The sequence below is a fragment of the Pygocentrus nattereri genome, chromosome 20 (assembly GCF_015220715.1).
Source record: "Pygocentrus nattereri isolate fPygNat1 chromosome 20, fPygNat1.pri, whole genome shotgun sequence".
Classification (NCBI taxonomy): Eukaryota; Metazoa; Chordata; class Actinopteri; order Characiformes; family Serrasalmidae; genus Pygocentrus; species Pygocentrus nattereri.
The window spans coordinates 36302209-36317502 of NC_051230.1; the positions used below are offsets into that span (position 1 = coordinate 36302209).

Below are 15294 nucleotides of genomic sequence, written 5' to 3' on the forward strand. Positions count from 1 at the left end.
AGTATAACGGCAGAAACGTACTATATTATAAAGACGCTACAGACAGGTCATCGGTCATCTCCCTCCGTTAAATCCTGCATGAAGTAATGCCCGGGGTGCTCTGTAGTGCCCGGAGTTCCGATATAGTAGTAATGTTGTGTTTTAATTGTTTTTATAATGTTATAATCTGCCCTCTTTCTTTTATGTAATTATTTAGGCTTTAATTTAACCAGGAATGCTAAGGAACACCTGTAGGAAGGAGAAAAGTGGGGGAACTCATTTTATGATAACTCAAGACTGGAATGAGCAAAAGACCCTAGAGCGCAGGACAAAAACAACGAAAAACAAACCAGATGAAATAAGGAAATGTATGAAATGAGTGAGTGTAGCATCTTCGATTCGGTCCTCAGAAGCTGAGACTTCCTGAGATTCCAGCCTTTATCAGCTGCAGTGATCTGAGACCAGGAGCCGTTTTGAGTGTAGGGACTCTTTATTGAAATATTAGTACAGTAGGATGTTATTAGACCTTCAGAGATGAGACGTCATTATCTCAGGTTCACCACAGGCTCCAGTGAAAGTCCTGTGTTTGGAAGGGGAGCGTAACGCCCTGTGGTCCTGTACAGTTTGAAGTCAGTTACTCTTATTTTCACTCTAAATCTCTCCAAGCGTCCCGGCAAGGCCGTCTAGGGGGCGCCCAAGTCGGATTCAGATTTGCGCGATTCCAGAGTCCGTGTTCACGGTTTCCTGAAGGATATTAATGCGATCCAGGGCTCGATGGAAAGGGCACGTCATGCTCTACTGTGTAGTTTGGTTCGTCACTGGTCATTAAAGGTGCTTGTCGTAGAGCTTTCCCTTCTCCTGTGGTGTCACTCACGACGTCGTCAGCGAGGATTCGATGTCCACTCGAATTGAAACGGTCTGAAGGCGTGCAGCCACCTCTCTGTAGTAAATACATCTGTAGCTTGACTGAAATGCTGCTTTTCCATGTGCAGGCTCGACGGCGAGGAGGACGAGATGGATCCTGAGATCGAGGAGGCGTTCGAGAAGTTCTGCTTGGAGTCCGAGAGAAAAAGGAAACAGTAGAAACGGCAGAGCGGAGCTGCCGGGGGTCTCCAGCCTGGGCGCCGAGAGAAACCACTTTTATTTGATTTATTTTAGGCCGTTTCAGTACGTAAACCAGCGCCCCCAGCTCCCGGGGTCCGTCTGGACCTCCTGTTGGCTCGACGCGTATCGGCTGTCGTCGACTCCTCCTGCAGCGCTGGGCTGCTCCTGGTTTGCTTTGATTCTCTCTTCTCCCTCCCCCTGTTTGTTTGCTGATCTGAAGGTTTGCAGTGGGTTCTTATTTCTTCAGTCTGAGAAGCAGAGTAGCGCCGTCAGCGTTTGATCTCGGACTGAACGCTTTAGCCGAGCGCAGGGCTGAGTTTGAGCTCTTAAGGTACTCGAGAAAAAATCAGTCAAGAGAAACCAGTAAGGGAGAAAGAAAGATACCAAAAATAGCGTTTTGGTGAGCTTTGAGTTTCGTTTGATTCTTTTCTTTGGGTTCTTCTGTCTTCAGGTTCACTTTGGACCTTTTTAAGAATTTTACAGATTTGATGCACTTCCTGAAGCCTCCGCCGCCAGTTTGGTTACTGAATCCCGAAAATGAGCTCTCCAGTTAGACTGGAGGGAGGAGATGGATTCAGAACCACTGTGACATTTCAGCACTGTTCACACTCTCCCCACCCAGAGGAAACCTTTATTTTATTATAGTATTGTAAATATTATTTACAGCATTGTTTGCCTGCAATAAATCTTTATAACGTGACTGCTTCTCTCTGTTTCTGGCTCTTTGATTCCTCATGCATGACACAAAATTACAAGAGAGACTTTTCTTTTGGATGCAGATCTTCATTTGTTACTCCCTCATGAGTAGTTTTGGGAGGCGGCGCACCTCAAAAAGTTGGGAGAAATAGAAATAAACTTCATGTTAAACACCTAACTCAGTCATGTTTAGCAGTATAAGGATTCTCCACAAGAGGGCGACATTGGCACTCGGATTTGGACCTTCATAATAGTTATGTTCTTATTTGTCTCACAGTTTATTAACAAATCATTAAAATTGTTTTATTTTGTTTATTTTAGTATTTCTTTCTAACAACTATGTTAGACAGTAGTGCAGTGTTGTAAAAAAAAAAACGTTTTTATGAGAAACAAAACTCCCTTCTTTATTTCTATATTGTCTTTTTTGGCCCCCAGTCCACCATGAGCACTGCACACCTCTGGTTTAGAGTCTAAACTGTGAGCTTAAGGGAGTTCTAAGCTGGGAAACTTGCCCTTAGAGCTTCAGTTGAGATGATGATAAAAGTAATAATAAAGAACAGCATTGTTTATAAGCCCTCTCCTTGGATCACCACCTTATCGTGGTGGAGGGGTTTGCGTGCTTGAATGATCTTAGGAGCTATGTTGTCTGGAGCAAAAGCTCCTGGTAGGGTCTCCCATGGCAAACTGGTCCTAGGTGACAGGTCAGACAAAGTGATCCATAATAACCCCTATGAAGACACAAAAACAGGACTTGTGTACCCTGCCCGGAACAGGGTTACCAGGGCCCCACCCTGGAGCCAGGCCTGGGGGAGGGGCTCGCCAGCGAGCGTCTGGTGGCCGGGCATTTACTCATGGTGCCCAGCCGGGCCCAGCCTGAAGGGGTTACATGAGTCCCCCCTCCCATCGACCCACCACCAATGGGAGGGGCAGTAGTAGGGGTTCGGTGCGTTGTGGATCGGGCAGTGTCCGAAGGCGTGGGCCTTGGCGTTCTGATCCTCGGTTGCTGAAACTGGCTTTTGGAACTTGGAACGTTACCTCACTGGCGGGGAAGGAGCCTGAGTTGGTGCGCAAGGTTGAGAGATACTGGCTAGATATAGTCGGGCTCACCTCAACACACAGCTTGGGCTCTGGGTCCAATCTCCTTGAGAGGGGCTGAACTTTATTCTTTTCTGGAGTTGCCCATGGTGAGAGGCGGCGGGCAGGTGTGGGCTTTCTCATAGCCCCTCGACTCGGTGCCTGTATGTTGGGGTTTTCTCCGGTGGACGAGAGGGTAGCTTCCCTACGCCTTCGGGTTGGGGAACGGGTCCTGACTGTTGTCTGTGCTTATGCACCGAACAGCAGTTCAGAGTACCCAGCCTTCTTAGAGTCCTTGGGAAGGGTGCTTGAAAGTGCTCCTCCTGGAGACTCTATTGTCCTACTGGGGGACTTCAACGCTCACGTGGGCAATGACAGTGAGACCTGGAGGGGTGTGATTGGGAGGAATGGCCTCTCTGATCTGAACCCGAGTGGTGTTCAGTTTTTGGAGTTCTGTGCAAACCACAGTTTGTCCATAACGAACACCATGTTTGAACACAAGGATGTCCATAAGTGCACATGGCACCAGGACACCCTAGGCCGCAGTTCAATGATTGACTTTGTAGTCGTGTCAGCGGACTTGCGGCCATGTGTTTTGGACACTCGGGTAAAGAGAGGAGCTGAGCTGTCAACTGATCACCACCTGGTGGTGAGTTGGATCAGGTGGTGGGGGAAGATGCCGGTCAGACCAGGCAAACCCAAACGTATAGTGAGGGTTTGCTGGGAACGTCTGGCAGAAGAACCTGTCAGATTGATCTTCAACTCACACATCCGTCAGAACTTTGACCAGATATCGGGGGAGGTGGGGGACATTGACTCAGAATGGGCCATGTTCCGTTCCTCCATTGCTGAAGCGGCTGACTGTAGCTGTGGCCGTAAGGTAGTTGGTGCCTGTCGGGGCGGTAATCCTCGAACCCGGTGGTGGACACCCCAGGTGAGAGATGCCGTCAAGCTGAAGAAGGAGTCCTACCGGGCATGGTTGGCCTGTGGGACACCAGAGGCAGCTGGCAGGTATCGACAGGCCAAGCGATCTGTGGCTTCAGTTGTTGCCAAGGCAAAAACCCGTGTATGGGAGGAGTTTGGTGAGGCCTTGGAAACTGACTTTAAGTCGGCTCCGAAAAGATTCTGGCAAACCGTCAGGCGAATCAGAAGGGGAAAGCAGTGTGCCACTAGCACTGTATATAGTGGAGATGGTGTGCTGCTGACTTCGACTGAAGACGTCATTGGGCGGTGGAAGGAATACTTTGAGGACCTTCTCAATCCCACCGACACGTTCTCCAGTGAGGAGGCTGAGTCTGGGGACATGGGAATAGGCTTGTCCATTACTGAGGCCGAAGTCGCTAAGGTAGTTAAGAAGCTCCTTGGCGGCAGGGCTCCAGGGGTGGATGAGATCCGCCCTGAGTTCCTCAAGGCTCTGGATGTTGTGGGGCTGTCTTGGCTGACACGCCTTTTCAACATTGCGTGGACATCGGGGGCGGTGCCACTGGATTGGCAGACTGGGGTGGTGGTGCCTCTTTTTAAAAAAGGGGACCGGAGGGTGTGTTCCAACTACAGGGGAATCACACTCCTCAGCCTCCCTGGTAAGGTCTATGCAGGGGTACTGGAGAAGAGAGTCCGGCTTATAGTCGAACCTCGGATCCAGGAGGAGCAGTGCGGGTTCCGCCCTGGTCGTGGAACACTGGACCAACTCTTCACCCTCTCCAGGATTCTGGAGGGTTCATGGGAGTTTGCCCAACCAGTCCACATGTGCTTTGTGGATCTGGAGAAGGCGTTCGACTGTGTTCCCCAGGGTATTCTGTGGGAGGTGCTTCGGGAGTACGGGGTACATGGCTCTTTGCTACGAGCCATTCAGGCCCTGTACAAACAAAGCAGGAGTTTGGTTCGCATAGCCGGCAGTAAGTCAGACTCGTTCCCAGTGAGAGTTGGACTCCGTCAGGGCTGCCCTATGTCACCGATTCTATTCATAATTTTTAATTTTTAATTTTTCGGGAGGTGTCACAGGCGAGTCCACCTGGGAGGAGACCCCGGGGAAGACCCAGGACACGCTGGCGCGACTATATCGCCCAGCTGGCCTGGGAGCGCCTCGGAATCCCCCTGGGAGAGCTGGTGGAAGTGGCTGGGGAAAGGGAGGTCTGGGCTTCATTGCTTAGGATGCTGCCCCCGCCACCCGAACCCCGGACAAGCGGAAGATAATGGATGGATGGATTGTTTATAAGCACTTTATTACAGGCAGCAGCTATTTCAGGAATAATAATGGAGTTAGAGATGGAAATTAACACACATGACGTAAAATAAACTGCTGTGGAAGAGGAGCTTCAAATCTAAAACCGCGTGCCGTAATTATTACAAATGAAATAAAAATAATAAATTATATGGTTGCTGTTCTCTTCCCGGCCACGAGGGGGAGCAGTGGTGCTGAGCACGTCTGCTGCGAGTCCCGCTGTAGAAGAGCCGCCGTCCAATGGAGGAGAGGCGCTGAACACAAACACGGCGGGCGGGTCTGTAGCGTCTCTTGTGTCAAAATGTTAAAAGTAATGTATTTTAGAGTTTAAAAGTTGGCACAGAAGTAAAATGAAGTCTAAATGCTCAGTAGTGTTTGAGCGCCGCGGTGATTCAGGAGCTACGGGGCTGAATCTGAGCTCAACTTTCCGTTCCACCTTAAACGGTGCTGTTACAATGGGGCGCCGCGGAGGCCAGACAGTAAGAACTGCGCCATTTAAGGTGGAACGGAAAATTCGAATAAGAAGTCATATGGAAACGGAGGTTATAGCGTTTAAACTGCAGTTTAGTCCAAGATTAGACCCAACCAGCGCTCACAAAACACGTTTAAACGCTAAAGTTGGGTTTTAAATGGAGAATTCCACCATTTCTCACCCCAAAATTCAGTGAGTGAGGTGTAATCAGAGGTTCAGAGGGTTTGGTGTGAAACGGTTCAGACGTCTTTACAGTGGTGGTGATGGGAACCAGGCGTCGCCATGACTACAACACAGATATAGACACTTTATTTACCACCCAGAACCACCAGAGGACCTACACGAGTCTTCTGAGCTTATCTGGAATGTTGATGATGGAAAACAGTGGAAAATCTGGAATAATGAGTTTTCTTTGGGGACTATTTTGCCGCACAGCGCCCTGCATGTCTCCCTCCACCATGAATGGAGTTGAAGTTCTCTAAACTCTCATAAAACAGCGTCTCAGTCATCAGGCAGTGAATTCAGAACCAGCTCATGTAGGAACTTTCTGTAGGAGCTTTTAGAGGGACGTCTGGTTCCCATCACCACCACTGTGAACAGTTCTGACTCTTAAGTTTATCTAGAACAGAGAGTTTCACACCAAACCGCTCGGAACCGCTCTGTTTACATCTGGACCAGTGAACGATGTTGGGATTGTAAATATGATCTCTAATTAAAGACTCTGAAGGTGATTGTTGTTCCGTTCTTTAGTGATGGCAGTGGTCCGGTTCATGGTGATGTTCGATGATGAGTCGGTGGACGTCTCGTTCACGGACGGGTCTCGTCTCCAGCTGTCGCCCTGCGGGTCAGAGTACGTTCTGGAGACAGCTCCTCCTGCTCACCCTCTGCACAAGAGGAGACGAGTGAGACACAGGACCAGGTTCACTATCAGCGAGCACAGGGTAATCAGTACAGCCCAGAGTGCACACACTGATCAGTGTAGTTCATCATCTTCACCACAGGGGGAGCCACAGCTAGTTTACAGCAGCCCGTCCATACACAACCATCCCTTTGTACCAGAGACGTGACTGTGAGACACTAGAGGGCGGTACACAGTTACACAGTTATACAGCGTTATTTACAGGTAAGAGCAGGAAAGTAAGAGCTGCAGCGAGTAATGCTGTAACAGTGCAGCAGTTCAGCAGGGTATCTAATTAAATATGCTAATCACTTTAATAAAATAAAAAAGGTTAATTTCATGTTTTTTCTTTCACGCAGGAACTTTATTTTATTAGTCTCGTTTTGGGAAAGCCGAATGTCGCACTGTCTCTGGTGGCAAACAGAAAACATTGTTTGAGTAAAATACTCTAAAATTACTTTTAGAAATTTCCGATTTCCGACTTTTCAAAGTATTCCAAGTTTTCTCTCTGCATAAAAGTAGTACAGAAGTGCTTGTTTGTGAATCCGCTGCCGCATTACAAAGTAAAAGTCCTTTGAGTTGTACATTTTGTGCAACTTGTGTAATTGTGATGAACAGGTGCTGTTACTCTCATGTTCGTGTCTACAATCAAACAACTCACCACTAATTTGTGCACAGAAATCTCATGATGAGCCGTCTGCAGTAACTCAAGGCACTTTTACTTTCATGCGTTTTTAACGAGAGACTGGATTAAAAGTGGGGAAAGACGGTAGTTTTGGTATTTTAGGCTAAGTTTTCATCTTAAAATCACTTTTATGCAATTTTCCCACTGAGCGCAAGCAGGTCTGGTGTCTGAAGGCTCAGCTGTGAATGAAACCATCACTTGAAGATGATATTTCGGCAAATATTATAATGTGACTGCTGTCAGAACAAAACGTCATATCTCCAGAATGGTAACTTTACAGGAGAAGGAACAAACCTGCTTTCCTTTCAATGAAACTCAATGGAACCAGAATTTTTTCCAGAATCATTTTGGGCCGTTTCTTTTAGTCCATTCATCATGAAATTTACACACACTGTACACATATATGAGGCCTAAATGACATAATCACATTAATTTGAATGCAGTGAAAACGTTGTTTGTTAATGCTTTCCCTGTAAACCTGTCCCAGAAAAACGAAATCCACCGTTTTCTGTTTAGGCTTTGCTGGTTGATGCCTTGAACTTCAGGAATAAGTACGCAGCGCATCCGTATCTACCCGAAGAGCTCGTTCCTGAAGACCAGAAGGAGGTACGTCCTCCTTTCAGCTGCTGTTTACAGGAACATCTCATCACAGGAACCCTTTCAGGAACCTTTGCACCAGATCTGAGAGATATGGCAAACGTTTAACCTCTTAGTGCTTCAGGAGGTTTTCGTTATACACCATGTGTCACAAATACAGTGATTTATAGGCAACATTTCACACACTGTGCTGCAGTAAACCCACTTAAACAGGACTAATGAGACTCTTTATAATAAAAGGTGCAGTTGGTCGGTGATTCAGTACTGACGATTTCCACGGTATGTTCAGAAAAGCAGATTGTGACGTAATTTATCATAATATTGCTAAATACTGTCATGTTGCTCGGCCGTACTTTTCCACCAGAAGTTGCTTGTTCAAATCGTTATTAATATTTTTTCAGACATTTTTAGCTGCTTTTTTCTAGGGAACATATATGACCTGCATGTGGTTGAATGGTGAAATACAACCTTCTCACAATCTTCTCATCTACTATTTAAAAAGGCATATAAAAGGAGTGTCGTAATTTAAGTGACAAAGTAAAATAGTTCCTCCATGGGGTTTTTTTGACTTTCTAAGCATTTTGTAGTTCCTTAAAAACTGCCTGAACACTTTAGGTCATCAAAAGGTCACTGAACTCGTCAGTGTCTCAAAAGGTTCCTGAACTCTTCAGGTCCTCAAAAGGTTTTGGAACTTTTTAGGTCCTCAGAAGGTTCCTGAACTGTTCAGGCGCTCAAATAGTTCAGTAACTCTTCCGTTCCTCAAAAGATTCCTGAGCTATTTCTTTCCTCAGAAGGTTCCAGAACTCTTAAGCTCCTCAAAGGTTTCAGAAATCTTTAGGTCTTCAGAAGCTTCCTGAAATTTTTGGTTCCTCAAAAGGTTCTGAAATCTCGGTGGAAGCGTATAAAGCCTAATGAGGGTTAATTGTGTTCCCTCAGTGCAGATAAAGCATATAGCTTTGTAACTGTGTTCTCCTTCAGAAGCTTGGGGCTGAGGTCTCTGAGGTTGAGTGGCCTTCAGCAGGCTCCTGCAGCATCAGCCACAGCTCAGCTGGCGACATAACCGTGTGCTCAGTGGACGGTCATGCGCGGCTGGTGCTGTCCAGCTGCGGTCAGGAGTTTACGGTGGAGTTCATGTGCAGGAGCAGCTGGAATGAAGAACGTCCTCAGGAGCCTCAGGATCTGAGATCAGCACCGGCTCCGTCTACAGCAGCCAGACATCTACGTTCATCAGAGAACGAGGACGCTGCAAGGTCAGCGAGGAGGTTCACACATACTTGTGTGGTCCAGCACCACTCTGGACTTCATCACCATCACACCTGGAGGTACCCCCTCTCTGTAGCTCTCAGCCAATGGGAAGCCCAGAGAGCTCAGTGCAGTGATGCTATTGGACAGCAGAGGGGTGCTGGGGTGGAGGGGGGGTTAGACCACGCCCTCACACCAGTCTCTCAGGCTACGGTGAAGTGTGATCTTCCTCGTCCTCTCCCGCTGACCTGCCCCTGCCCTCACCAGCACAGGTCAGTACATTATCAATAAAATACTCAGATGGTATCAACTCTTATGTCACTCTATACCAGATAATATCTCGACAGCGTTAAATAGTATTAAACATTAATATTTTAATAGTCGTATCAGCATCTGACTGCTGATTGGCTGGTAATATATGCTGGATATCTCTTTTGAGTGTGCTGTTATGATGATGATGATGATGATGAGGGTAATGATATTCTGTCCAGGTGGCGGTATGGCAGCGGAGCGGAGGATTGGCCAGAATTGGACGCTTCCGCAGAGCTGGTGAAAGTGGTGTGGTGCCACGGAGTCGTTTACCGGTAATTACTGCACCGATTAAAACGTTGTAATAACCAGATTTATTAATCACGTACTAATTATAGCACTACTGGAGTAATATAATGATAAGTTCCATCGTTGGATGATGATCATTTGTAGTCAGCAGCTTCTTACTGGAACTTGCCGTTCCATCTTAAATGTCTTCAGGCGCTAGAATGTAACAGCTGCACCGTTTAAGGTGGAATGGCAAGATTGCATAAGAAGCTGGTGAGTAGGACGCCTGTTAGTTTATGTCGTCGAGTGTTTAACGTGTGTAATCGTGTGTCAGGCTGATAGGTGGCGCTGTGCCAGTGGTGGAGGTTTCTCTCGGGGATGGATCAGTGATCAGGTCTAATGGAGTTCTAGCTGAATACTTCACCCACTACAGACCCTCACCTTCTACTGTAAGACAAACCCCACCCACATAAAAAGTCAAATAAAAGCAGTATTTTTAATGTAATTTCCTGTATTATATTGTTGTGTAAACAGTTTTTAGTTATATTAGTAAATGTTTAGTATGTTTTATATAATAATTGTGAATCTGAGCTGTAGTAAGACTGTAGAGCTGCAGTATGTGAGGGCTTTGTTTAGTAAACAGTAAATACCTGTTTGTTTACAGGCGGTGGAGACTGTTTACTACCTCAATGGGCTTCCACCTGACCTACCTGGACAGACCTACTCAATTAGGAGCGTGGTGACCAGAGCCAGCAGGTCATTAGGGATTTTGTATTACAGAGATATGTGGGGCATCATATTGATCACCAGCAACCATCTAGCAACAACATAGCATCCACCTGGAATACCTTAGAAACAGTCTAGAACCCTCAAAGCAACCACCTGGGATATCATTGCAGCAACATAGCAACCACCTGGGATATCATAGCAAATACCTAGCAACAAAATAGCAACCACTTAGCAGCCACCTAGCAACCACCTGACAACTACTTAGGTGCTTTACACAGAAAAAACACAATAGTCATACATAAATGAATTAAGCGAGGTTAAAGTGAATAAACGAGGTTCCAGTCGTTAACAGTGTTTGTGTTTGATTTCAGAATCCTGCAGTGCTACAAACAGGCCAGCACCTCCACCATGTCCATAATGCCTCAGTGCTGCTGGAGGAGGGTGAGTATGATAACTACACCCCCAGTAATATTAACATCCCGCGGTATTAAGAGGTGCGGCACTGAGCCTGCTCACTAAATACCGTGTTAGTCGCCGTTTCGTGGCAGATCAGTTTCATTTCATCAGTTTTCCTCTCTTGGCTTCCTGTTTGCCAACTTTTTGAATTGTCCATTCCACCTTAAATGGACGTGCCTCAGGTGCACCGTTTAAGGTGGAGCTTAAATAAGAGACTAGAGGGCTAAATGCCTCCAACCAGTTTAAAGGTAAAGCTGTGTCCTCTGGTAGTGAGCAGTAAGAGTTTAGTATCTCAGTGTGTTACCTGAGGACCGTGGATTCCTGTGTTCAGCAGGCGGAGGTGAAGGAGTGTGCAGGTGTTGTCTTGGAGTTGCAGGTGGCAGGTACAGGCCAGTTTCAGGCTCTCTCGGACGGCACTGCCCACATCACCTTTCTGGACGGAGTTCAGGTGCAGATGCTGTGGAACACACACACACCAGCACAGGTACACACCTAACCTATACTACACACACCAGCACAGGTATGGACCTCACCTACACTGTGCTTCCCTACATGGATAGACACCAGTTTTATAGTTAGTTATTTGTAATTTGTTTAGAAGCAGGAGCTTTTCAGTGGAGGGGTGGGGCCGGAGCTGTGCCAGCTCACTCTGCCTGATGGCCAACAGCACCTGCTGCAGGTAGATGTGGGTGGAGCCTATGAAAGGTAAAGCTTTGAGATGATCTTACTGCATTAAGCAATGTTAACATCACTGCACATACTGTTAAAAAACGGATATAAATATTGAATCCCAGCCGTTATACGTTACGGACAGTAGTTAACACTTATTAATGTGTTCCTGTCACTGCAGGTATGTGGCCGTAGCGGGACAGTGGCGTCAGTGGGTGAAGCAGAATTTACTGAGCGCCAGCAACTACGACCGCACTGAACCCCAGACTGACCGGCCAATAGACAGCAGGTATTAGTCAATCATATTCACGTTCCGTGCAGTCTGTGGATTGCATGCAAGTTTAACTTGATTGGTAGTTTTTATGTATTCACATATACGTTAATTAATGTATTATATCCATATGATATAAACTCGGTGTAGTGATTTGCTCACAGCAAACAGTTTTGAATATGCTTAAGATGCCAGACTAAATTTGTGGAAGAAAACAAAGGAAAATTCAGAAGGTTCATGATTTACTAGCATTTATTAGCTTTTAATAGCATTAAATGAAGTAGCTAGCGTTTACTGTTGCTCTTTGTCCACCCTCAGGTCTGTGCTGACTGAGCTCCAGAAGATCCGGAGATTTAACTGTATCCTCCTGGAAGTAATGTACAGACTAGAGATGGAGCCATAAGGGTTTTAGGGACCGATATCGGTACAGATCCAGGGCGGGGCCGGGCTGTTAAGACCTGCTCACATGAAGGATTTTATTGGAACAGGTGTGATTTTAACGTAGTGGGACCTTCACACCAAGTCCAAAGCCTTTTTTCTGTCTAAACACGCTGAAAACATTAAGCGCGGCAACTAAACGGTGCAACACCGAGACCCAGCGCCTCCTACAGGAGCCAACACGGCGTAACACGCAACTTGTCAGTGGGAGATCTCGAAGCTCTGCTTTTGCGTTTTGCTCCTCTTATTAAAAAAGAGTGAATGAATGCCGTTAAATGCAGTCGCGGTAACAAACTCATGTTTGTTTGGGCTGCAGCCGTGACAGCGGAGCCTGAGTTTAACAGATCTGTTCAACAGAAGATACAGCAGGCTCCGATTAAAGATTTACGCAGCATCAGCTGCTGAGTTTTTAAAACCTTGCATGTTTTTCGTCCATAAAAATAAACCTTTAGTCACCGAATCAGAAGTCGAAAGGTCCATCAGGCATTTGAACGAGAAACTGCAGGGTTCTGTGAGCGAGGGACCACAGCGATGCTTGACTATGGCTTATCTGCTTTACGGCACTGTTCAGCTCTCGGGATCAGCTTAGTTTGAGAAATATCGGCTGATCACATATGTGGGCTGAAAATCAGCCGATACTGATACGCAGCCGATCAGTCGTTCCCTCTCTGGTACAGATACGGTAAATGGTCATAAGTCTGCTATAGGACTGGAGTCTCATTAGAAGTGCATGTTTGTTTTTGCCTTAATCTCCCTGTGCTCAGTTCTCCTGGACAATAGCTCCATTCTGAATTCTCCAAGTGACCCATCTCAGAGTTTCAGGCTGACTTCTGATCACTCTGACCTCACCATCACCAACGACAGTGTCTCTCAGGCTCTGCAGAAAACCACTAAAGCCATCCAGGACATAAACGCTCTACTGGCCCAAAACCATTAAAGCCATCCAGGACATGAACCCTGTACTGGCCCAAAAGCCTCAAAGACAACTAAGACATAAATGTTGCACTGGTCGAAAACCGCCAAAGCCTTCCAGGACATAAGTGAACTCCTGGCCCAAAACCACTAAAAACATCCAGGACATAAATGCTGTATTGGTCCAAAACCAGTAAAAATATCCAGGATTTTAATGCTTTACTGGTCGAAAACTGCCAAAGCCATTCAGGACATAAGTGATCTCCTTTCCCAAAACCACTAAAAACATCCAGGACATAAATGCTGTATTGGCCCAAAACCAGTAAAAATATCCAGGATTTTAATGCTTTACTGGTCGAAAACTGCCAAAGCCATCCAGGACATAAGTGATATCCTGGCCCAAAAGCATTAAATACATCCAGGACATAAATAGTTTACTGGCCCCAAACCACTAAAAACATCCAGGACATAAATACTTTACTGGCCCCAAACAACTAAAAACATCCAGGACATAAATACTCTACTGGCCCCAGACCACTAAAAACATCCAGGACATAAATACTCTACTGGCCATCATCATCATTTATAAAGGTTTTGGACTTTTATGAACTGAAATCATCGTAATTTATTACTCGTAAACTACTTGTTCTGTTCAAATGTGTGTCTTGGTTTTAATTGTTGGATTAAACTGTTTTTTTTCCACCGAGTTTTGTTTATTGCCCAGCAGCCGAAAGACAATTTGCATGTTTGAGAAAGGGAGTTGTCAGAAATGCCGTTTAGTCATCATTTTCTGTTGCTACTTCAGTGCAGAGAGAGAGGAACTGACAGAAACGTGACCGAGAGACCAAAGGCATTTCTCCTCCCTGCGTCCACCAGAGTAACGTTATGGTATGTGTTTTTATTTTGGATCTGGTGCCGTATAAAGAGAATCAGGACAGTGTTTACAAACTAGTGCTGCTCATCTACATCATGCGGTAATGCGGCGATGTAATATAATGACTGTGTGAACGGGCATGACTTCAGATTCTGCTTTCCTCTGCTTGTTTTGCTGGTCTGTGCTCATTTCTTGTCTCATGCCATTGCGCTAGACGCTAAACCATAAATCTTTTAGGATTATATGTTTGCCTAATGTATTGTAGCACTTTCAGCGTTCGTACAGCGGGACGCTGGTCTCCAACCCTGGTCCTGGGAACCAGCCTCCCCCTGCCTGCTACACCTGCTCCAGCTGATGGATGTCTTGATCAGGTGCTTTAGGGCTGAACAATTAGGGGAAAATATTTAATTAGATTGATTTTACTGAATAATATTGTGACGCTTCTTCAGACAATACTGATAATGTAGACTACAATAAAATGGCTCGTACTTTGAATATTGAATATCTTTCAAGTTGTGATTTGGAGGTAAAAACGCTTCATGTTAGGTAAGCGGGTGCAGGTTGAAAAGTAGACCTCTAGGAGGACGGTTGGTGACCACTGCAGTGCACAACAGTAAATACAGTACCAGACTACAGTTTGGGGCCAACTGACCGAATGTTTTTCATCATCGTAGAAGTTTTGACCCAAAGCAGTGGTCACCAACCCTAGTCCTAGGAATCTACTTTCCTGCACATTTTCATTCCTACCTGCATTTAGCATGCTGCCCCCAACCATCTGCATCTGATTCAGCCAGTCGGGGCTGTTGGAGAAGTAGCTGGGGTACTTGTGTCCGATTATGGTTGGAGGGCAGATCTGTGTTTAGTGGAGCTCCATGCCTGCAACTTATTAAACAATTGGAAGGAATGCATACTGCATCATCAGCAGAGGAGGAAACATCGACGTAGCCACAATCTGCTGCAAGAACACATCAGCAGAAAGAGGACAGATACAGAACACACGAACTCGCGGAGGACGTCACAACTAGCCACACGCTTCACCCCGACTGACCTGAGCTGGATGATGGTCACCCTACAGCTGTGTGATGTGCCTGCTCTGTCCATATCAGAGATATCAGTGATTCAGTGGTGCTGAATGTGATGAGCCGTCTGTAGTCCAGGCCGCATTTGACCCACATGGCCCAGGCTCGCAGCGCAGTCTGGGATAGTGTCCTCTCTGTCGCACCACTGACTCACCAACTGCTCCTCTGCTCGTCACAGCGTACCTGCACTGACACCTTCAATAGTTTTGCTTTCGCTTTCAATTTTGCTTGCCAGCCTCCACTGTCATGCCATGTTGCAACAACGTGGGGTTGGGGGGGTTGGGGTTACTGTCCCACTTCTGACATCAGTGTGGTGTCAACAGAGAGTAAGACAAGAACAGACCTCCATTTCTAAATACCA

General features: G+C 46.3%; 2 protein-coding genes across 4 annotated transcripts in view; both read left to right on the forward strand.

The window, feature by feature from the left end:
* Positions 1-1788, forward strand: part of paip1 (poly(A) binding protein interacting protein 1) — a 15593-nt gene extending 13805 nt beyond the window's left edge. Inside the window, exon 11 of the mRNA XM_037531869.1 lies at positions 972-1788. Coding sequence (XP_037387766.1) covers positions 972-1062 — 91 coding nt within the window. The 3' untranslated portion in view covers positions 1063-1788. The remainder of the gene's footprint in view (positions 1-971) is intronic.
* Positions 1789-5058: 3270 nt separating this feature from the next.
* On the forward strand, positions 5059-13251 carry c20h5orf34 (chromosome 20 C5orf34 homolog). 3 transcript variants are annotated; one of them, XM_017686231.2, is made up of 13 exons: positions 5059-5351; positions 6297-6487; positions 7646-7735; positions 8705-9240; positions 9460-9552; positions 9840-9954; positions 10170-10261; positions 10606-10675; positions 11022-11174; positions 11289-11395; positions 11541-11648; positions 11949-11989; positions 12833-13251. In XM_017686231.2, the coding sequence occupies exons 2-13, from the start codon at positions 6299-6301 to the stop codon at positions 13003-13005; spliced, it is 1767 nt and encodes a 588-aa protein (XP_017541720.1). In that variant the 5' UTR covers positions 5059-5351; positions 6297-6298; the 3' UTR covers positions 13006-13251. The 3 variants fall into 3 exon arrangements, with proteins under 3 accessions (XP_017541720.1, XP_017541722.1, XP_017541721.1); XM_017686233.2 differs by having other exon boundaries at positions 11025-11174; XM_017686232.2 differs by having other exon boundaries at positions 8708-9240.
* The last annotated feature ends 2043 nt before the right edge of the window (positions 13252-15294 follow it).